Source organism: Triplophysa dalaica, chromosome 24 (genome assembly GCF_015846415.1).
Source record: "Triplophysa dalaica isolate WHDGS20190420 chromosome 24, ASM1584641v1, whole genome shotgun sequence".
In the NCBI taxonomy this organism is placed as follows: domain Eukaryota; kingdom Metazoa; phylum Chordata; class Actinopteri; order Cypriniformes; family Nemacheilidae; genus Triplophysa; species Triplophysa dalaica.
In genome coordinates, this window is record NC_079565.1 from 9,095,277 (window position 1) to 9,119,389 (window position 24,113).

At 37.2% G+C, this 24,113-nt stretch overlaps 1 protein-coding gene across 2 annotated transcripts; it reads right to left on the minus strand.

Moving 5' to 3' along the window:
- Window positions 1-1,100: 1,100 nt before the first annotated feature.
- Window positions 1,101-23,033, minus strand: wasla (WASP like actin nucleation promoting factor a). Of its 2 annotated transcripts, XM_056739999.1 has the most exons (11): window positions 22,372-23,032; window positions 17,691-17,825; window positions 16,603-16,689; window positions 16,351-16,447; window positions 14,833-14,856; window positions 8,868-9,048; window positions 7,438-7,480; window positions 6,601-6,754; window positions 3,462-3,967; window positions 2,951-3,056; window positions 1,101-2,175 (listed from the first exon to the last, which is right to left on the minus strand). In XM_056739999.1, the coding sequence occupies exons 1-11, from the start codon at window positions 22,474-22,476 to the stop codon at window positions 2,114-2,116; spliced, it is 1,500 nt and encodes a 499-aa protein (XP_056595977.1). In that variant the 5' UTR covers window positions 22,477-23,032; the 3' UTR covers window positions 1,101-2,113. The 2 variants fall into 2 exon arrangements, with proteins under 2 accessions (XP_056595977.1, XP_056595978.1); XM_056740000.1 differs by lacking the exon at window positions 14,833-14,856 and having other exon boundaries at window positions 22,372-23,033.
- Window positions 23,034-24,113: the final 1,080 nt, after the last annotated feature.

Here is a 24,113-nt window from a genome sequence, read left to right on the forward strand (position 1 = left end):
CAAGAATCGAATTATTCATTCAGGGTATCTTCTGGTTCAGATCTTTTGTTTTGACAGAATCATTAGCCAGGATCTAGAACACAATACCAGTATCAAGTAAAGTCCAGCATTAAAACAGATCTTAACCAAATGGATCAATCGGTCATCATTTCAAGTCATAAAAAGCCTCCATAAATGTAATGAATCTTAAAGGCAAGACTTTAAAGAACAAATATCAAAGAGGTGTTGATAAGGTTATCATTCTGTTCAGTCATAGTAGCCTTGGTGCGAAAATATACACCATTAAAATTTTTTAAAGACCATTCCAAACGTTCATTAAATCAGCATTTCTAGATGTATTGTGGCAGTTGAATTTCAACAAAATCTAACCTCAGGAGTGACAAAGTCAGCCAACAGCAATGTGAAAGACTTGCAGCATGACAACACAGATGAAAACTGTGATAGAAAATCAAGGTTATTACATAAAAAATTAAGTTTGAACTTTACCCAAATATATGTAGAATTATTACTGTTGAATTGCTTAAAAGTGAATATGAACTTGATTTCTTTTCAGTATTTGAGGCCTGAAAAACTACAGAGCATCATATGTCTTATTTTGTCCCTTTTCTCCAGTTTTCATTTTCTGCAAATAAATGCAAGTGGAATATTGTTAATACTTCACAGAATGAAACAAAAATGATAATTTGACCTAAACACATACCTATAAATAGTACATTTCAGGTAGAAATTATAATTTTTTTAATGGTCTCTTAATTTTTTTGAGGCTATATATGAACGTTCCTTAAGGTATCTGCTGTGGATATTATTTTTTTGAACTTCTTTACTGTAAGACAAAACATCAGAGAAACTGTTATTTTTTCTTTGCAGGCCTCTCATCATTATTCCTGAGGATAGACAGCCGTTTCATCCCACATACAGACACATAATAAAGATGCATTTAATTCCCCTGATGAAACCAGCTTCACCCACTTGTTATATCTATACATGCTACATAAAAACACCATAAATCCTTTTTCTTTGATGATTTTACTTATAGGGTCAAACAGGAAAGTGCACAAGGAAATAACAGAATAGAATAGTAAGAATGAAGGCACCACATCTCAGGTTTGTAAATATCATTTATTTAAGTATAGAATTTAGTGTTTTCATTCCACATTCCAACCCACTTGTAAGATCTGATGTCAATTTTTACAGCACTATCCTTACAGGACAGCAATTTCAACTCAGACAGACAAATACTGTTAAACCAGCATTAATGAGACAAAGGTTTGTTGTTTTTTTCATTACCTTAAATGTAGTTGTCAGTCAAGCATCTTCCTTTTGAAAGCTTTTAATGAATGAAAGTTTAAATCGTGTTTGATGAAGTGCTATTCTTCAGTCTTTCTCCATATGATCGGAAATTCGATGGTATTCAGAAGCAAGCTGTACTCGTAACTTGCCAGTTTGAATCTAAAGTATTTTATTTCCTTGTTAATAAAGTGAAACCAAAAACTCTGTGACGTGCAACGTAGTCCGATCACGATTACCACCGAAATCACATTTAAAGTGTTCAGCCAATGTGTTCCTGCAGTGAATTTCCTTTTGTTATTCGTGCAAAAATATATATAGCCTCAATATATCAGCGGTGGTGTACATTTACAAGGGAAACAATACAAGGGAAATACATAATCTGATAGGAGAACCTCTTAGAAAATCTAAGAATGCTAAACTAGGATTTGAATAAGAAAACTCGAAAGTACAGAAAAGTAGGGTATGAAAATAGTGTTATCTAAATCATTATTCAACAATAAATGGGGACGCCGAGCATCCGTCCATCTCCCTTTTCCCGCTCAGAGGGAAAAACAAACATTCAGGTCAAACGAAATGATGAATCCTGGCGTTACGCTTCACATGGTTATTCCAGGAGATTCTTTAACAGATGATAAATGACAATACTTTACAGATTACATGAGGTATTGCACAGATTATTAAAAAAGCAACGAAAAGGCAACAAAAATATACAGCGATCTGAAACAAACGAATGAACAAACAAACACGGATTTTGAGTAAAATTTGGGAAAGTTTCTGAATTTAGTATCACTGAATCTATTGGGTGGATTTAGTGTCAGGTGGATTAATCTTCCCATTCATCATCATCCTCAAAGTCTTCGTCTTCTTCATCGTCCTCGTCTTCATCTGAAGCCCAAACAGATGGAAAACTCATTACTATCAAACCCACTTGCATTGGACAAAGAAGTCAATTTGTAAGTGCAAATATTTTATGGGGTAAAATTAAGAACATCTACTCACATCAGTTTTAAATGAGAGGAAACTATAAATAAATTGTGAAAGTGATGCTCTTTGTATAAAAGCTGAGAAAACTGCCCAATGAGAATTTCCGAGAAGTAGGGATGTAACAATATAAACATCTCTCTGTGCGATAATACCTCTGTGTGATGTCCACATTACGGTATTTATTGCGATATTTAAAATGACTTGTAAATGTGCCATGAGCATCCTCTTTTCTTTATCCTCCAATCATAACTGTTGCTTGGAGGTAAGAGTTATAGTATGAGATGGGTCAAATGACCTAAAACTCCCTTCTATCAAATAAAAGAATCGAACCACATGGACCTAGTCAAAGGTAGTAACACATCTATAATTTTTCAGTCATGTGACCACGATCATATTGAGACACTTTGGTTAATCAATTACACAATATCGATAATATAGCGCATTTTCAACTCCATTGCTGCATTTTAGGAGCATAAAAGCTTTTGCCGACAAAATAAATACAAATCTCTCCTGCTTTTCTTCAAACCTCACACTGTGCTCTCTCCATCAGCTCTTTCCTCTAGTGTGCAGGTGCCATAAATCTACCTCCCCAAATCAAGACGGCAACTGATTTAAACACTGTTTCTAGTGGCCGGCGGTGACTAATCCTGTGAGAGCGTGAAGCAGAGGCACTTACCTGAGGAGTGGATGGCTTTGCTCCTCTTTTGCATGACCTCCATCAGAGCTCCAACAATCCCCGCTGACTGTGCAGGGGTGGGTGGTCCTGAGTCATTATCTGATACCTGAGCATCCAAAAATAGATGCTGATGCATTAGTCATGCTTCGCAAAATCATATCAAATGAACATATTATGGACGAATGTCCAAATGCAACATATTTTGGAAACAGACGTGGACCCGGTTTCCATCTACTAGTACATGGGAGTACAGTTAGATAATAAATTGGACTGGTCCAGCCACATGGAAGCAGTCTACAAAAAAGGCCAAAGTAGACTTTACTTTTTGAACACATTGTGAATTACGATCCCTTAATATTTGTCAACCTCTACTGTGCACCTTTTACAAGACACTGTGGCCTGTCCCCTCTCTTATGGTGTGGCGTGTTATATAATACTTCTCTATAGGTACTCAAGATTAATATGAGATTGGCAGAAACTGTGCGTGTTATGGCAGCTAAAAGCTCCTCACCGTTTTGAGCTGGATGCCCTGTCGGATCTGGTCAAGCAGCGCGTCGCGTCCCATGGACGACACTGGCCTGTTGTTTTGCTCCACCTTTTTTAGCTGTGTGCCCTCCCTGATCTGATCCAGCAGAGCCGACTTGCCGCCCATGGGTGAGGGCGCTGGTTCACTGTGGCCTTCATCCATGTCAGGGGGTGGTGGAGGTCCAGGTGGTGGCGGTGGTGGAGGCGGCGGCGGAGCGCCTCCTCCAGAGGGAGGTGGTGGGGGAGGTGGCATGGAGGCGGGAGCGGGTGGAGGGGGAGGAGGGTGACCTCTGCTGGGTGGCGGTGGTGGAGGTGCTCCCATGCTCGGCCGGGATGGAGGAGGTGGAGGAGGGGCTGTTGTGGGTGCCCTTGAGGGTGGAGGGGGTGGTGGAGCTCCTCGTCCTCGGAGCGGGGGTGGTGGAGGTGGAGGCCCAGAAGTGTGAGGAGGGGGTGGAGGAGGTGGGCCACCTCGGGAGGGAGGAGGCGGAGGTGCTGGTAGTAAAGAAAAATAGTTGTTAACGTAAAGGCCAAAAACACTTATTAGCAAAGCTTGGACATTACACCCAAATATAAACGCTGTCATTTATTCACTCTCATGTCATTGAGAACCTATATGTGATTCTTTCTTCTGTGGTGCACAGTAGATATTTTGAGAAATTGTGTCCAATGAGTCCACTGAATTGGGAGTCAATGTGGGTCAGTCAATATTGTTGTTTGGTTACCAACATTTTTCAAAATATCTTCTTTTGTGTTTCTGCAGAAGAAAGTAATACAGGTTTGAAAAGACATGAGGACGAGTAGTTGATGAAAGAATTTTCATTTTTGGGTGAACACTCAACTTTTAAGAGCCCATGAAATCAAAACTGGAGTTTTGTCAGTCGATTTGTTTTGACATGAATTTGGACTGAATTAACCGATTTCCTCGATTATCTGTATCTGTAGCTCATGACCATGAGTTCCATTCCCAGAAAATGTTTAGGGATAAAAGCATCAAATATATGCAAGTATATTTCATGGTGTCTTTAAAGTTCGCCCTCTAGTGGTAAAGATAGTTCAGCACAACAAAACCAATCGCATCAACATAATGAACAGTATGACTTCCTCAGACCAAAAATCTTTTGATTAGAGTTGTGAAATATCCGTCATGTTTATTGAGTTGTATAAAACCATTAACACTGAGGAATTCCCCATGAACCCTCATGAATAAGAATCAGACAATTAACACTTTTACATTTAAAGTCAGCATGAAACATAAGTAGTGATTGTATTTTCTTCCGTATCAGAGTGAAACAACTTCAGAAATGAGGAAAAAATGTAGGCCGGGACTTGATTTCGTTCATCGAGTATTGATTGGAATGTAAAAAGTTGGCCGTTGCCAACAAAATAGAGTCAGATTTATAATACAGTTTGAAATCTGTCAGTCTTGAAGACCCGCCCTGTCGCCATTCCTCGCTACTAGACGTGAAGAGAGTTTGTTTAAAGTTTTTCATCAAAGATTAAAAGTGCAATTTTTTTATAATAATGTGCACGGATAAACCATATTTTTTTTTTTGAATTGGCATTCTTAATTGCATGCCGACTTTACAGAATTCACATGTTGTAATAAGCTCATGCACACTCTGCTCTAATATATAAATTAAATACAACATACAATCGGCATCTCTCAAGCAATTCAAACAACCCGCAACAAACTTCTAATTCATGCAGATCTAAATCCAGGTTCACTCAGAAACACACACATTCTACCTACCACACAAACTTGGAGGCTCTGAGGACAAACCACATATACAAATCAAATGAAACAATGCTTCCATCTTAAAGCTTCTTTAAGTTAAGAGTTATATGTCACTGATAAATACTTACTTCTATAAGACAATTCTTATATAATTGTGTATATTTTAACTACTTTGTCTCATTCAAGTGTAGCATGTAGACTAGTATAAGCTAGTCACAGGTCTTTTCTCACAACTATTTTGCCACTCTTCTATATGAAAATTCTGTAATCATTTACTCTTGTGATATCAACCTATATAACTTTCAAACGGTACTACCTATTTACTTCTACTGTACGAACACAAAACCAAGTCAATGGTTACCGCCGTTGTTCGATTACCAACATTCTTCAAAATATCTTCTTTTGTATTCTGCAGAAGAACGCAAGTCATACAGGTTTGATGACAAGACGGAAAATGATGACAGAATTTTCATTTTGGGTTAACTATCCTTTTAACTGAGCGTTCACACCAGACGCAATTTGAGTGAATTAAACTGCGCTATTTGTGCGTAGTTGGACCCTTGAACGAATTAGATGCGAATTCGGCGGCTCTAGTCTCGTATATAGCTCAAATTGAGTAAAGAGCGCTTTTTAATAGATTCTCCGACCTCCTCACTCACTTTATTCCAAGCAAGATCCTTTTTATTCCTGTTTCGATAAAAGTTAGATGTATCGTACAGATCCAGGCATCCACATATAGCAAACGATGACTTTGTCCTCCATTGCTGTTTTGGATTTCTGCCTCCGCTCGCTACGTCATAATCACGCCATTACTAGAGGAAGATCCTGATTGGTTGAGGCGGCGCCAACATTAGGCAAAGTTCATATTTTTCAACTTGTACGATTCATCCGAGACACTCAACACGCGCTGCGTCGTTCGTGCGAATTGCAATTTACGCGCCGCAGGATGTCTATCGCGTCTTTGCATTGACTTAACATGTAAATCTCTAGCGCTTAACACTTCATTCGCGTCTGGTGGGAACGCACCATAAGAGATCTGTCTCAATGTCCGGCTCAACCGATGACATGAATTTAGAGTGGCACTGAACTCCATAGGCTACAATAAACTACAAACACACACAGAGCAGAATGCTACAGAAGTGTCTGAGAAACCAATTTGTAAATTTATGTTATTATTTATTAATTATTACTTTAAATCATTTGATTGGTTGTGGCCGAAATGAGACACTTCCCCTTTAAATACGAGTGTCAACCCATCACCTGATGTTCAGACTTTGTTGATATAGGACAACCTTTTGGACAGTTTGGTAGAACCTTGACATTTGATCATGATAGGCCATCAGATTACAGGCGTTCAGATTAGATGGTGCATGACAGAGATCAGTCTCACCTTGTCTCCTCAATTCATTCTTGACTGCCTCGACACCTCCTTTCTTCTCGATGAAGTCATAGATGACCTTAGACGTCTCCTTGTCTTTGAGCTGTGCCTCTGAGATGCCACACATGTCGAACAGGTTCTTCAGCTCAGGGTCCAAGTTATTCAACTGCAATCATACAAATCTTATTGTATTTCACAAACATCCAAATTTAAATTGCGTCTGTTATAAAGTAATGGCGATGGGAATTTTAATGCACTATTGCCCTGCATCACATAATCCTAGTAAAATTCTCCTCCGTTGTCAAACTCTGTGCAACACTGCCATCTTGTGGCGTAACTGTTAACTGTCAACACAGAATGCAATATAACAATCCATTATGTCATTCATAACAATCCCAGAATGGTGCATAATGCAACACTTGAAATGCAGAGAGCTTCTTCGGAGCATTTGCATATTTTTTTCCATAGACATAAGATCAACACAATGACAGTTTATTGTTCCTGGCACACAGTAGCCTGTCTGATCCTGGAATGTCCAATTGGCATCATTAAAATCGATTCAATTTAAATTGCACAGTTGGCAGGAATGCATTTCTCTGACAAACACTTTGCGTATAATAGGTGAATTGTTTCAAGCCAGAGTATATGTAAGGATAGTTGACTACTGTCTAAAACCGCAGAATCTGGACCGTGTTGTGGGCGAGAAGCTACATGAACACAAGCCTATTCAAGCATTTCATCGTGCCATGTCCACACAGGTCAGCATTGTTTTCCTATGAGAGATTCTTCAACATGCATGTGAGTGTGTATGAGAGTGTGTGACAGAGTGAGTTATTGTTGTGTACTTACATCGAAGCCCGTGTTGGGATCCCAGCCTACATGACCGATGTGCCTGTAAAGTATTGCAGTAAACACATGAGGGGTCCATTCAGAAACATAAACAAGCAATAACACGTATAAGGTGTCACACAGGGAGGGATACAATTCAACTTCTTAGGAAAATAATTGAAGCACCTTTAGAGAAACAAAATATTTTATTTCTTAAATAATTAAAAATATTGAAACATTTCTGTTACTTAAAATTTTAATACATTTAATATATATATATATAAATAATATTATACATTAAAAATACAGGCCTACGTCGAAGTGAAAATGGTTATAAACATTTTTGGGGATTTTAATCAAACATAATTTTATTGTATTATAAAACACAAAATAAAATGGGAAACGTTGCTTTAGTACTAAACTGAAATAAGGTTTAAGTAAGAGTTAATATCGTTTTGTTTTTGGTATCAAAAATGTTTTAAGTTAACTTTATTTCATAAGTAAATTTTATTTTATGCTTTGTCTTTGTTGTTGTTGCTATACAAACTAAATTTAATTAAGCTTAATTTATTTATTTTAGGCAGAAATGGTTTTAATGTTTTAATTTTAGTAAACTAATATAACAAAGTTGAACCACTGCAATTATTATTTGGAAATAAGGAAAATTTAAAATCAAAATAAATCAAACCTATAAAAAGCTTTATTCAAAACAATAAACAAAAAAATTCTAAAGCACACACAAATTGGTAATAATCAAACTTAAATAATCATGAAAACATAAAAATAAACGGTAATTCATATCATTAAAAATGTACAAAACTAAAGTACACTAAAATAACTCTGTGTTTGAAACTACTGCATTTGGATTCTCCCACAAACAATATCTAGCCAATAAATAATTGTACATTTAAAAAAATCTAACAAAATGTCAATTACTTCAGATACTTTGCTATAAACCAAATTAAACTACGCGCCTGTATCTCAAACAGTAGACATCATGCTAACATTGTCAAACTCAGATGAATTTGCAGGGAATGCATATACTGTATATTTTGAAAGCAATGGAAGTCACAATAAATAAATAAGTAATGAACATATTACACGCTACATTACTTTATGTTTGGGTGCCTTTTTCTGTCTTTATAAAATAAAGAACGATTCATGAAACATCTTTTAAAGTGTGTAAATGCTAAAATACACTACAAGACTTTTGCTCAGATTTTCAGTTTAGACTTGTTGCAGAAAGTCTGTGCCGGTCTGCAGATTTGATCAGTAAGTGTGTTTCTATAAGAAACTTTCAAAAAGACTGCAAGTGTATGAAGTCTAGTTTTAAAAGAATCTGTTCAGATTGAAAAGTTTTGTAGTGTTTTCCAGCCATTAGTTGCGTGTAATGCTGATGTCACTTCCTGTCAACACAGGAAGCCCTTATATTGCGTTAAGTAGTTACTCACTGGAAATTGCTTGGTGTCCCAATGTCAGCCTTTGTCAGTTTCTTCCTCTTGCCTTTGACCTTCTTTTCCTTCTTGTTAAGGCCACTGTGCACCATGTTGTTTATGTGGGAATTGTTGTGGAAGCGCATGTTGTTTATCTCCGGATTCTTGATGTCCACCGTCGCCATCGGCAGAGTCGGTCCTGGGCACATGACAACAGTTATCAGCTACAGCCTGAGAAAGCCAAACCTGTCGTACACATTTCCCGGCGAGTTTGTGTTTCCAACAACAGCTGATTCTCTGCATGCGTAACAAATGAGGGGGCGTCTCACAAAAGTTGTTCTTTACGATCCACAATGAATGAATTTCTGGGAGTTTCTGTTTGACGCTCATAGGCTTTTGGTTGAAGTCATATCATACAATGGGTTGCAATAGTCAAGTGTCTCCATTGTGCATTTTCTAATAAAGTACACCACCCTTCAATATAAAAATTGCAACGTTGTTACATTTTAGCATCTTTTGAACGGTGGTAAACATATTTGAAATACATATTTATGAATTTCACACTTTTCTCAAAATTATTCATCCACCCCATAGACTTCCAATGTAGGTGAATTACTGTTCATTTTCTGCTATTAAACACGTTTTAAACCCAACAAGTTGCATTTTTGAAACACAAGATAATTATGGTTGTTGAACCTTAACAATGAGAGTTTTAGATTAGATTAGATTCAACCCATTGTAGAAGGTTTCAACAACATTTCATGTCATTTATTTTAATTTAACAAACATGACCCCATTAAATACATACATTAGTGACCAACACAGCCACAAGCAAAATACTCTGTGAATCATTACACATTCACTGTCATAATGATTCTCATCACAGACAAACGTTGAAACTAAAGCCGCTTTCATAGTGGGAATGCTGTAGGAACAAGAGGCTTTGTGTCAGAGCTCTCCCCAAAACTGAAAGCATTAGCTAACGGTCACATTTAAGATAGTTTAATCTGGACATAGTATACACTACCGGTCAAATGTTTTCGAACACATATTCATAAGATTTTCCACATCTTACACACAAAGTATGAATTAAAACGTATAGGAAATAAGTTATAACAAAAAAAAAACTATTTAAGAATCATCTTCAGTCAACTTTTGCCTAGAATGTGCAAAAATGATTTCTTGTCATTTTATAAATCTGCTATATTATATTTTTCTTAAGCTTATATTTGTGAGTTCCCATCTATTCTGTGCTCTTATAAGCTGCTCTTTCTTCATCATTCAGTCTAATTCCACAGTCACACTAGACTTGCACTAGCGAAATTGGTTGCTGCAAGAATGGGCAGGAGCGATTCCTCAATCTTAAACATTTCTGTACCGAGAGGTTTTCATCTTCTATTGGTCTCATGCATTCACGTGACGCGAGTTCGCAGGTCTGAGTTCACCAAACTTAAACTTTGCTGTGAAGCGATATGCGAAATATCTTCGGATGGGCTTGCGTTTCAAACTTCCATGCGTATGAATGGAAGTCAGTGGAGCAAAAGTGGAGTCATCCATTTCAAAACATCATCATTCATTGAATAAAATGTTGGTTTTGTTAAGAAAATTATATTTATGTCTCCAAACTATTGGACAGTTCACCTTAAAATAAGGATTACGTCTTCATTTACCCCTCGTGTTACACATCTTTCTAAATTTCTTTGTTCTGATGAACACAACAGAAGATATTTTGAAGAATGTAAGACAGCAAACAGTTCTGGGGCACCACTGACTACATTTACATTTAGTCATTTGGCAGATGCTTTTATCCAAAGCAACTTACAGAAAGTTCATGGAGCCGCAAGCGATATGTCATACAGGAGCAAATAGGTGTTCATACAAAGTTACTCGTTTTAACAAAAGCCAGAACAATACCTTGGTGGTATAGAAGCACTTCTCTATCATTGTCATTTTTCCTACTAGGGTAGTCAATTGTGGCCAGAACTATTTGGTGACAAACCTTCTTCCAAATATCTTTCTTTGTGTTCATCAGAAATGTATGCAGATTTGGAGCAACTCAAGGGTAAGTAAACGAAGATTGAATTGATATTTTGGGGTGAACTATCCCTTTAAGCATACACCTTCAGATCAATGGCTTTTTACCAACTTTTGACCGACGTATATATTTACAAAATAAAAAAAAATGTCCTTCCTGCATAATATCCAATAGTCGATGACAAAAACTAGATTAACTTATTTCCAAATCTTATCACATCATGCAAACTACAAACCATTCAAACTTTCCCGCTCATCCTTCTTCACAACTCCTTCCTGGTGGAACGTTCTTCCTAACTCGGTCCGATCAACCACATCTCTCACAACATTCAAAACACATTCAACTACAATCGCAAAGACTCACAGATCTCGCTCTTCTCCACTTGCCAAACCTCCTCAAAGCACTTCACCCCAAACGCTCACCTTGACTGAAGGCCCAGACCTTCCTGTGACCTCTACCAATTCTCCAAACATAACCCCGAGCTCCTCCTGAATGAACATCCTTTGCGTAGAAGGAACTTCTGCCGTTATGACATTTCGACAGCGTATTAATACAAGGAAAAGGTAAAGACGCTTTGAGTCCGTCTCCTGACAACACCGAGCATTGCAGGGGCAACAAGCTACCATCTGGCTTCAACATGTTCTCCAAAACCTCCTCAGACGGGGCAGACAGGAAGGTCGTGCAAAACATCATGTTCGGTGTCCAGCATTAATGCGAGAAACCAGAGGACAGCTAGCTAACCCAACGCGTGACGTCAAACAAGCCACCTAACGTCCGGCTAGCGAGTCCCCTGAGGTTCTTTATAAACCTGTTGAAAATGTCTTGTGTTATGCTGGCAGCTCAGCAAACCAATCTAGTCAAATAGTCTAAATCCTAAAACAAATTTACGCAGAACAGAATGTTACATAAATCGGTGAAGTCACTGCTAATCCTGTTTAATCTCTGAAATTCGCTGTAAGCATTACAAGTTCTTTATACTTGTTCTTTATAACAAGTGTGTGCTTCTCTTATCTCTCAATTGATGTTTATAGAGTTTTTATTTACTTCACACCACTAAACTGAAAGTGTCTTTATATTAGCCGTGTTAAATAATAGTCGTGTGGATGTCCATCGCCAGTGTTGTTACACAATAAGGTGGTGGACAGGAAGGAGATGTGCTAGGAAAGATTACATCAGATTTTTTTCAGGTGGAAAACACCTTATACAACCTGATCTTTCGTTTAAAAAACACTAAGATGCATCACTTAAAGGGAAAGTCCATCCAAATATGACAATTCTGTTGGGAATTACTCCCCCAACCACCCCCCCCACAATGAGTTGATATTTGGGAAGATATTTGGAAGAATGCTTATAACAAAACAGTTCTTGGCGACCATTGACCACCATAGTGGGAAAAATGACAGTGGTTTTCAAAAGTGTCCCAGAACTGGTTGCTTTCTTACATTCTTCAAAATATCTAATTTTGTGTTCAACAGAACAAAGTAATACAATAATTTGGTCGTCCATGATGTTATTCTCCAACCATTTTTCTTTGTGTTCAACCAAACAGAAAAAAACATATGCAGGTTTAGAACAACTTGAGGTCAAGTAATTTGTGGCTGTATTTTAATTTTTGGGCAGAGTATTCCTTTAAAGGCACTGTTCACCGCAAAAATTCTCTCAAAATCACCCTTATGCCATCTACTGAACAAAGTTATGATAAATTACATCAAAAACAAACATAACAGCACTAAAATCTATACGACATGTCAATTTGTTTTCTTATGTTGTGCTTGAGTTTTTTGGACTTGTATGATGGATCGTTGTGCTTTTTGAAGGCTCAAAAATGTAGTACTTTTATAAGAACATAAATATATGAATATATTCATTTATATAAAAAAAAAACATTGTGCTAAATTGAAGACAGGAAGTAATGTACATCTGTAAAACATGAGGGGGAGTAAATTAAGAAAATGTTATTCTTCGGGTGAACTATTCAATTCATTTTAATTCAATGTTAGTTTTCAATATTCATAACGTTTGTTAGGCAGGGGCACAATATGGTTGTAACAACAGCTATGAATTTGTAATGTGAACAGATTGCAAAAAGGAAAAAAATAAAACAAATGACTTGCCTCCAGGGCGGTCAAAACAAATGTAGGGCAAATATGTTGACTTGTCACCAAACGTTTTCATGTTCAAGTAATTGGTTTGAATTTATTTTGATACAGTTTTTTTAATTACATAACAGTCTGACTGAAAGATGTTTGTAAAACTGAAATCCAAACTGGAAAACTTTGCATTGTGTATATTCTCTACTAAACCTTTCATGAGGATTCTTCCCTGTTTGGAAGATGCACCACTGCACTTGTGTCCTATCTATTGGTTGATGTGCACACCCATGCATACGCATGAAAACGAATAGCTGAATGAGTAGATTTTTGTTTTTAACATTTTGAATAGATGCCCACTTGAGTGACCTGTATGTGTAAAATGTATAAAATCAACTTGGCTTCTATAAACACTGATCAAATCAAAACATTACCTTGTATGTCTTAATGGTAAATTGTTGATGTTAAAAAATACTTTTCCAATCCAAGGATGAACTTAATATGCAGAAATATTTACAAACAAGGCACTTCTAGGGCTTGAGTACAAATGTGAGATAAATGTGGATACAGGCTTACATTTGTGTATTTGCAAGCAAATATGTTGTATTTGAGAGCAAAACAAATTATGTTAAAAAAAAAATGCATGCTTTGTTGCGCTTAGTTAAACCCAAATTTAGTTCTGTACACTGTAGTATGCTTTGCGAGACATGTTTTAATTGCTCTTGTGCTTTTTGTTGTCCTATTGTTTGCCCCAGTTGCTTCCATTGTTTACCCAACTTGTAAGTCGCTTTGGATAAAAGCGTCTGCTAAATGACTAAATGTAAATGTAAAAATGAATATCATATGAAAATATATAAAAGGCTGCATAAGGCCTTTTTAAAATTAAGAATGAATAATTGAAATTAAAAAAGTTAATCTTAATAACATCATTCATCACACACAGAAATGCCTCTTGGCTTGACTTTTGTTTTGCTTGCAAGGTCCGCTTAATCTCTGTGGGCAAGTTTGGTAAAATTTTCAGTAAATCTTTCAGTCCGCCCTTTGTCTACAGGAAACACATCAACACGAGAGGAAATCACACTTTGACTGTGCTTTTGAAGAAAACCAGAAGGAATCTTCACGTCTGTAACTGGTACCACACATGCCCTGCTACTATTTCACATAGTAAGCATCATAATAGACCAAACTACCAGTGACAATTTGAATAAAAAGTCACGGCAACACCACAAACACGATGAGATCTTTAAACTAAACATCTCTGTGATGTGATGTGATTAAAAGAGAGAGGACCGTGAAACACCAGTCACATGAAATGATCCATGTGGCCTCACATTGCACACATTAACCCCAGTCGTCTATAAAGGTTCCAAACGTTGCTCTCATGTAGGTCACGTATGATGTACGCGTATATGCAAAAACATTCTTATTTCACGTACCTTCACGCTTGACAACGCTCATGTGTATATTTGTACTGATTTTTGTGAAACATCATTTGTTTGAACTCTGTATTTTCCTTTAAGGAAAGTCATCACATTTAGCGGATGTATTTGCACAGCCTCTGGGCTGTCAAACAGACCAAGTTGTATCTACTTTAACTGGAAAAAAATGACATTTTAAAATGGCTCACTAAGGTCACCATAAGATATGTTTTTTGATAGGCTGTAATTTTTCTTGGAAGGAGGGACGTTCTTCCCATTCAAAGTAATACGATTGATGTCTTGTCGGGTTAATATCTGTAGTTTCAAATATATAAATTTCTCTCAAAAAGAGTGGTTAAAACGACAACAAGCAAAGAATTATTAGCACTGACATCTTGAAATTAAAGTTAATGAGAGAATGCAAGTGCCAGCAAACATACCATTCAGTGGGTCACGCCTTTTCTCTGCAAAAACAAAATTAACATTGTTAAAATGTGGAGGCCAAATTATATGACTAGTGAGGTCAGTAACGGGGAGGAAGAGAGTCAGCAGGAAGTCACCCAGAGGAAAGGGAAAGATTTTATTATGTTAGTTTTGGAAAGATTAAGGTGAACGATGGTAAACAGAGAGGCCCTGAGCTTCAGCACCCTTTCGTAAATGACGAGAGCCGCAAACTAGATTTAAGGCATAGTTCACACAAAAATGACAACCTTCATGATGTTTCAAACTTGTGTGACATTTTTTATCTGCGGAATGCAAAAGGAGAAATTTGGCAAAATGTTCACACTGCTGTTTTCCCTACAATGAAAGTGGATGGGGACTGGAGCTGTCATGCTTTATTCGGAACAAACAAGGAGCGTAAAAATAGTTGTGTGCTATATTGCAGTGTTACTAAAGCCATCCAATAGATTTGTGTAGCGAGAAGACTGAAATGTAAGTCATACACTGAAAATCTTGCTTGTCAACTGTAGTCACCATTCACTTTCACTGTAAGGCTATGAGCAGGTTGTGCATTCTCCTTTTGTGTTGGCAGAACAAAGAAACACGTTCAGGTTTTTGTGTACATGAGGTTGAACAATTCTCTAATTGGTTTTATTACATCTTGTTGGCACGGACAATAAAGCATCCCTGTGTGACTCCAACAATTTAGAGAACCTGGAATCAATCAATTTCCATTTGGTGCTACTAGTAGCTCGAAACTAACACGCTCCTCCTTTAACACAAAAACATATTATTTATTTAGAGATCAATCAATAGTTGATGCACTACTGAGCATGCTTTCTTTTCATTCAATCAAATGAAAAGTAAGTGGGCACACATAAACAAGATGTTTAAAGGACCAGGGCCTCTTTATAAACCAGTTAGTCTAAACTTCAAAGCCGAGCGTGCAAAACAGAACAGGAAGTACTGGAACCCTGCCAGGAACTGAAGAGAGAGACTGCTGAGTTTACAAGTGGGGTGCGAGGAGAAAAGGCCCACTGTAAAGTTTTTACGACACACCCTACTGAGTGAACACTAGGACACTCACTACGACTACACCACTACAACAGATGACAACTATACACCAAGAGGTACAGAAGGAAGGCTGGACAGAGAGGTTTGCAAATGTAGACGCGGCAAGAGAAAACGGGTTAACAACAAAATATAAATGAGCCTGTTATGTATGATTCACATGTGAAAGATTTGATTTCTATAAAACAAGGCACTAATATAACAATAAAATATAAAGCATGTTGAGAGTTATAGGGACAGTTCAACTAAAAATAAAAAAATATTCCAAACCTGTCTGATGTTCTTTCCATATATATATATTTATTATATATGTGAACTAACATGTTTATTTTATTTTTGTTTACGTTTATATTAAATTCTCTATTTCTTGGAGTACATAAATAACTTACTTGAAAATTGTGTTTTTTTTAGGAGAACTGTCCCATTAAAAGAAAAAGCACATTTACCAGTTTTCCTCTGTCGCCTGTTGAGCAGTTCGTTGAGTGCACTCCGAAATCGCTTGGCTTCCTCTTCACTGGCAAAGTTGAGTCCCATCTGACAAGACTAAGAGAGAAACACAGCGTATGACTGACAAAGCCGGAACATACCCTTGCTTAAGCTAAAGGCAGTTTTACAAGAATAACAACACACATTAAACAGAACATTTGACTGTTTGCATTTTTGCAAATTGTCAATAATGCGAAAGACAAAGGACTCACGTCTCCTGCAAAGGTAATGAAGTAAGGTCTCGAGTTAGTAACCGCAAAATTATTGTAGAGCTCCTGCTCAAACTTTGTTTTCCCATCCTGAAAAGTAAGGGGAAAGAAAAAAACAATTTAAAGACGTTTATAGGCACCAGCAGTATACACAGTGTAACAAATTGTTGTTTCACCCGACCTTTTTATAACTCTTGTCCAATTCTGTGCTGCTACATATTGTGGTAACATCAATGTTTTAGTCTATAGTGTTTAGTAAGTAAATTTTGAGCTTATATAATTAATTATGATATATCGTTTAGGGATGCAGCGATACCATTTTTTAAAGACTGAGTACGAGTACCGATATTTTTCTGGCACTTGCCGATACCTATAACAGATGCCTGTATAATGTACGATTATGTTCATAAACCAGTATCGTACTGATAAAAAAAAATTCCAGGTCTACTTAAATTTAAGTATGAGCTTGGTATTGGCCCGATACCGATACTGGTATCGGTGCATCCATAATATCGGTATATTGCAAATAAACAAAAACTGTACAAATGTTCACATATTAAAAAAATTTGTTTACAATTGTCACTGTCAGAATATTCTAGAAATTTCTGTAGCACAGGGAAGGTGGGATGAAACGATGATGATGGTTTGTGATGACAGTATTAATTCGGCATGTGTTGGACGACTATTTTTAGTACAGTTATGTTAAAGTGTTGATTTGAGCACAGTTATGCCAGTACCTTGTCATTTCTGTATGAGTAATAATACAGAAATGTATAAGTGTGAAAATATTTTTGGCTTTTTGCAAGTACCCTCGATGGTAAAAAATGTATTTAATTTTGTAGCATGTTAAACTACATTAAGAAACATTAAAAATTTAAGCGAAAAAACTTTTTAACAAAATTGTTACATTGTGATATAAATGGGGGAACAGGCATTGTGTCAAATTCTCATAAGGTGTCAAAAAATTAAAATAAGTGAACCGGACTTGAAGCTGTATGGCCATTATAAGCCCCAGAGCTATTTGGTAGTGTCTCCTTCAATAGATCAATTCCATGGCTATATATTTGTTCATCCAAGACATGCGATCTCACCTTGATTTCAAATACACGGATAAAATAAGACCTCTGAGGGTTATCTTTCACCAAGCACGCTACACCACAGCACCTCTTCACCCAGGATGAACTTCTGTCTGCTCCGTACACCTGAACCACTGCTGAGCACATAGTCTGCAAAGACAAACAATCACAAAAGCGTGTCAAACCTATGAGTTCTATAACCTGTTTATATTCGAAAAATAATGTTAGGTAAGATGAGAGCAAAACTGATTTGTATTTATGTAAATGTATATTATGAAACCAAATAAATAAGGCAAACTACTATATAGAGAGAACTTAAATGGATAGTTCACCCGACAATAACACACATTGGTGACACTTTACAGTAAGGTGTTATTTGTTAACAATTAGAGTTAATGCATAAGCTCACATGAACTAACAATGAACAATACTTAAACAGCATTTACTAATACATAAAATGTTTCACTGTTAACATTAGTTAATGCACCATGAACTAAAATAAATAACTGTATATTGACATTAACTAACATTAGCAGGAAAGGATTAATAAATGCTGAAAAACCAATAGCACCTTATTGTAAAGTGTTACCAACATTTTTCATCATTTATTGACCCTTATGTCATTCCAAACCTGTATTTGACTTGTTCGTCTGTGGAACACGAAAGAAAATATTTTGAGAAATGTCTCTGTGGTTTTGTGTCCATACATTGAATGTCAATGGGGGCCAACATTCTTCAAAATATCTTCTTTTGTGTTCTTCAGAAGTAAGTCATACAGGTTTGAAATGACAAGAGCATGATGAAGAATTGAATTTTTAGGTGAACTATCCCTTTAATATAGCACCAACTTCTGACTTACTAACGCAACTTTCTAAAATATTGTTGGAAAGATTAATGAAATGTGACTCTGAATAATTCCTACCCACATTATTCGATCCTAAAATTTTCCAATAAAAATGAATAAAACAGACATGGTGCTTAAGGGCCAAGTGAAACACAATTCTTGCACCAAACATCAGCATATGTGCAAAATTCTTCTCATAACCTGTAAGGTTGAATTCTGTTAGGATCACACGCAAACTATCCACATTTCACAGAAATAGACTAAAATCAGTGAATGAATCCGGCAGTATGGTGATGTGAATACACCAACCACTGCGCATATAAACCACTGCGCATATAAAACACTGCTGTAATTTTAACTGCAGCCACTGAGAGACGCACACAAGGAAGAGGCATTTTATAACCTCTCTACAGGGACTCATTCAGGCACGTGTCTGCGTTCCATACTCATGACCGAAAGAAGCACTGCGAACACCATTTTTCGGGACGTGGGTTACCAAAGGGAAAAATAGGTCAGCGTCTTGGCAATACTGTCATAGGGAGGACAGCCAAAAGTTTAGAAGATGAAATATTTTCCATGGACAAGCAACACAGACAAATGCTTGCGGTGAGCGATTGTACAAAAACAAAAACACAACAGTGTTCCCTTATCCTTCACAACAGCTTTTACATGAACTAGACACAGCATGTCTGATCAATTATCAAAGGTTGTTATGATATTAGGGAAATAATGTACAGATTCATTTATTTTTCTAAATAATAATGAATTTACTTGTTGTAGGGCTGTTCAATTAATCATTATGGATTTTCAATTTCGACTTCCAACAGTTATGAAAACAAACTACTTAAAAACTGTTATACTATGCTAAACCATATACTAGAAAACAATTACTATGCAGCAATGCATTTTGCAACAACGGTCTCATTTCTTATTTTTTTATTACTCATTTAAATATATGCACTCATACGTTAAATATTTTTTACATAGATTTTTTAATTGTTATTAAGTTGAATCCAGTGTTAAATTGATTTATTAATAATTTACTTTGTTTCCAAAGTCAATGTGTAGTCGTGCTACATTGATCTTGGGCAAAATAATCGTGATTATAATTTCTAGTTTGTTTTGATGAACTTGACTGTTCTGATAATCGATTATTTGTAGTGATGCACACAAGACTTGAATTTGGGATTTTTTATCCGACATTCCCAAACCAAATATTTTTTGGTACAATTTTATTAATTACACTTATTCATTTTATACATTTAATAAATGTAATTTGCGAATCATGCAGAACTTGCAAAGCAAGATTTGTATGTTATGCTCTTTTGAAATAATCGCTGTTTGACTAAAAGCTTGAATCGGAAAAATTGCCACTTTATGGATAATGAAATACTGCATTTTTTGAATAATTTATTTGAATCATAAATAAAAAATATTTTTATTTTTTTAAATAAAAAACACTAAAAAACAACTTTTGACGAAACACTGTGTTGTCAAAGTTGACAAACTCTTATTATTGGTTAAATAATTGCAAAACCCACAGGCAAGCAAGAAGGGTGACCAATAGTAATCATTTATGTAAAAAACATTTGGGTTTCAGTCCAACCAGATAGTTTAAAAGCTTGTTGCTTGTATAAAAAATTTTTTTCCATATGCGTAGCAAGGTTTCATAAAATAAAGTAAATAAAGTTATATTTAGGCTATGTTATGCCGTCAGCAGTTATATGTCGGGGTATTTTATAACGGCTTAGAACTCGGCTCAACCAATCAGAATCAATGACCAGAACTGACCGATTCATAATAAAAAATGCATTCAATGCAAAACTGCATAATCATCAGGAAATCTGCTTGAATTAATACAATTAAGAATGCTGGTTACCAAGTCAATTCCATCCTATCAGGGCATGAAATGCAACATCAAAGACTTTTCTAGACTTCTAGTTCTGAAAAAGTGATTCCTCATGCTAAGAAATGCATTCTCAGCATATTGGCCGCCAACTGCACAACAACGTATTTAAGACGCCTGCACCCTGTATTTAAAGTTCATCAAGTTCAAAGACAAGCTGGTTTTCCATCTCTTATCCTCACGTCTTACTACCTTGCCTTGAACACAAACAACACTTCAACTGATAAGAAAGGTGAGAAAGCTGATGGACGTTCGCCAGGCTTTGCATGGTTAACAGCATCCAAACTGCATTCCCATTCCCAAGTGTCTACCAAAAACATAAATATGCATGCGTAGGCCATATTTCCCCAACATTCATAGAGATCAGTGCGTTCATGTCAGTGTATGGAAACCTGATCTTAGATCAGTACTGGCTCAGCAGTGCTATTCATTAAAGCTCAAATCTCCATGGAAAGGAGGCAGATCAGTTCACTTCCTGTCCTCAAAGACTGCTGATCATGCACTCCCCCTGAACGTCTTTTTTTCGATCTTTTCCTTCTCTCTCTCTCTCTGTTGTGCGAATTGGACTCCATCCATCCCCTGCCTTTGGTTTTCGGTGAAGGTTCAGGACACAGTGATGAATGAACCCATGACTGCTTGGATCCAAACAGCGCGTCTCATATTAAGTCATTTCCTGTGAAAGCTCCCTTCATGTCCTGGACTCTTGGCTGTCGTTCATGGACTGACACCGTTTGCGTGGGGACAATCTTCTCTTCAACCTAGTCATGGACGGGCAACTTAAAGTAGGTCTGACACGAAACAAAGGCATTTTTGTGAATCAGATGCAGATACCTGCATTATCTTCAAAAGCAAGAAAATAAAACGATTTTGACGTGGGCGACACGAGACATACAGATCTGTTAACATCATGTCGTTCCAAACCTGTATGACAATTCTTCTGCAGAACGCAAAAGAAGATATTTTGAAGAACGTCGGTAACCAAAGAACATTGGCCACCCTTGACTTTCACTGTACAGACACGAAACCACAGAGACATTTCTCAAAATATCTTCTGTTGTGTTCCACATACGAATGAGACAGAAATAGATTTTTTTGGATGACAAGCCCTTACATCTCGATAAGAGTCAACTATTGACGCGTTTCATAAGAACACAAGACATGTCACCTGTCTGTGCTGCGTCCGCAGTTTTAGGAAAACAAGGAAACACTTGCAACAAATGCCTCCTTGTTAGTAATTTCCTGTCCACTGCTCTGCAAGAACAGGGTGAGATTGTCTCTAAACATGCCTGCGGGTTTCCTATGGGATTATAACACGTAATAAACAAATATACAAGACCTGGACAAACTAGTATGCACACCAATTATGAGAATAGTGTGAAGCAGGTTCAGCAATATTTTGATAGGAATATGGTACAATATTGCACAAGAGACAAATGGTGATCTAACACCACATCATCATAACCTTTGGTGTTTACATTATTCTGTCCAACCCTATGTGTCAGACATGTGTACCAACGTAAAGGTGTGGTGTGGCTGGATGAAGGGCTGCCTGTGTGCATTTTGCACGTGCAAAGTAGCCTAAAATGCTGTCTGAAAAGACTGCTCACTTAAATTCAAGATACAACTTGTGTATCAACGTTACCTTACCCGAGCCAACGGCCTTACTGAGGCAAGTCTTCTATCTTGAAATTATGCAATGTAGAGCAAGCAATTCTTCATAAAAACAGCACTATATTTCCCATCTCACCTCCATAACACGCGTCTCACATCTCTACAAACATTCCCGGCGGAACGTTATTCACCCGTTAAAGGAAAACCGTCTGTGCCAATAGTTAACTGTCCACCTGACGAATGCGCATCATGCGCTATTTTAAAGGCTCCATCGTTTGCACGTGAACTTACGTTTGAAGGACTACACATCAGCCGCAAGAGTAAACACAACTTACGATGCATTTCCTGCCCAGGTAGTTGAAGAGACATTCGTTCTCCTGCGGGGTCAGAAGCAGGGAGCCGACATTTGCCCCCCTCCGCTGGGGCGGGTGGCCGCTCATGTTGACGAAACAGGAGGCGGATGAAATCGAGCGTTCGTCTCGTGTTAAAGAAGTTAATTTTATGTGAAATGCGTGCAATCACAGATCAACATGGCCTGCGCTCCGTGCATCCCGTAAGGAATTCCGCATACAAGTAGATCCGGCGTAGTGTTTCTCCCAGCGCGCGAGCGGTGCAGATGCGAGTCGTTAACTCCCGTGAATTGCTTATTCTTTAACGCGACCACTTTTAACCGACGGCATATTATAAACTTTCATTCCGAACTCCTAAAGCAATAACGATCCTTCAATCCAACATGGCAGCAGGACGGTAGAGTTATGGGAGACTTCAGGAGGGGGGAGGATGGATTTTGGTCGGTTATATTGTCTGCTTTATTGCAACGAATAACGGCTTTTGCAGATTTGTGTTTGATAACGTACCTTCACAACAGTATCATTGAAAAACGGTTTAAATTCACTAAAAACAAGTGATTAAACTTAAAATCATGACACCATCAGCGCAAACCCCCCTTTGTTTTCTTCAGAATGGAGTATCCCTGTTTTCCCGTGCCTCTTGCAGAATGCGGACGGGATGCGCACGGGATGGGGCGGGGCCTATGGCAGGAAGGCGGAGCCCAGTTGCGTCACTCACAGTGGAGGATAACGCATTTTGACTTCGATATTTTGAGATATGTGATAAGTTATGCAGTTACATTTAAACTGCTGATTGTAATGTAATTAATTCTGTTTGCTTAAATTTAAGGCGAGAGTACTACACATGTGGGCAGGCTGCAAAATAAATGTTTACAAAACGTTTTCTCGTTAGCAGAACGCGGAGGAGCGCTCCGAAAGCTATTATAACATTCCTTACTTAATATAGACAAATTAAATTGGCCTCACCTACAACTAGACAAAAGTGTTCGGACACAAGAAGGACAAACAACAAAAGGGTATAAAACCATAATTTGTCGACCTTGTAACTAGCCACTATATTTTATTCATTGGCCAATAGTGATCTGATCACACAGACATCGTGGATGTGTGACTGCTGTGTGTCTTTTCTAAAGAGATAATAATGGCCTCAATATTCCATGTCAAATCAGCATATTCTACACTGCACTATTATTATAAAGAGAGAAAAATCTTGACTTGCCATATAAGCATTTCATTGTAATTACTAAGAAGGCAAAATGAAGGCCTGTGGAGGGTTAAATCATTGTAATCCAGCGACTTTTGAAGCCCAGGAACTAACACCCACCTTTGACTACACATGGCCTATGATGACTAAGATTATTACACACTATTTGCAACTACACGTTTAATACGTGATTAATAGTTGTACGCCCTTATATAACAGCCAGCAGGGACAGAGTTCACATTGTTCCCCAACAATAAACACATGATGGAAGAAAAAGGAAAAAGAGACAGATGGAATTATCTTTGACAGCAGACCAAACTGCCATTGGCCACCTGGTCCTTTAAATTCTGTCACTCTGACGCTTGTTCAACAGCTACTGATACAACAAGCAAACTTTTAAAGAACACACAAGTTAACTCTTTTATTTTCTACCTGTAGTAGATATAGTATTTCCCTGATTCTTAAGCAAATGATACATTTAGTATTATGCGGGATCATGTAGCCTATTATATACAGCGTTGCT

Excerpts from the sequence above, each read along its gene's own strand:
- wasla (XM_056739999.1), bottom strand. The coding sequence starts at position 22,476 with ATGAGCGGCCACCCGCCCCAGCGGAGGGGGGCAAATGTCGGCTCCCTG. Across the intron at positions 16,690-17,690 it reads TCCGTGTATTTGAAATCAAG|GATGGGAAAACAAAGTTTGA; the intron begins GTGAGATCGCAT and ends CTTACTTTTCAG. Across the intron at positions 2,176-2,950 it reads CAAAGCCATCCACTCCTCAG|ATGAAGACGAGGACGATGAA; the intron begins GTAAGTGCCTCT and ends TTTGGGCTTCAG.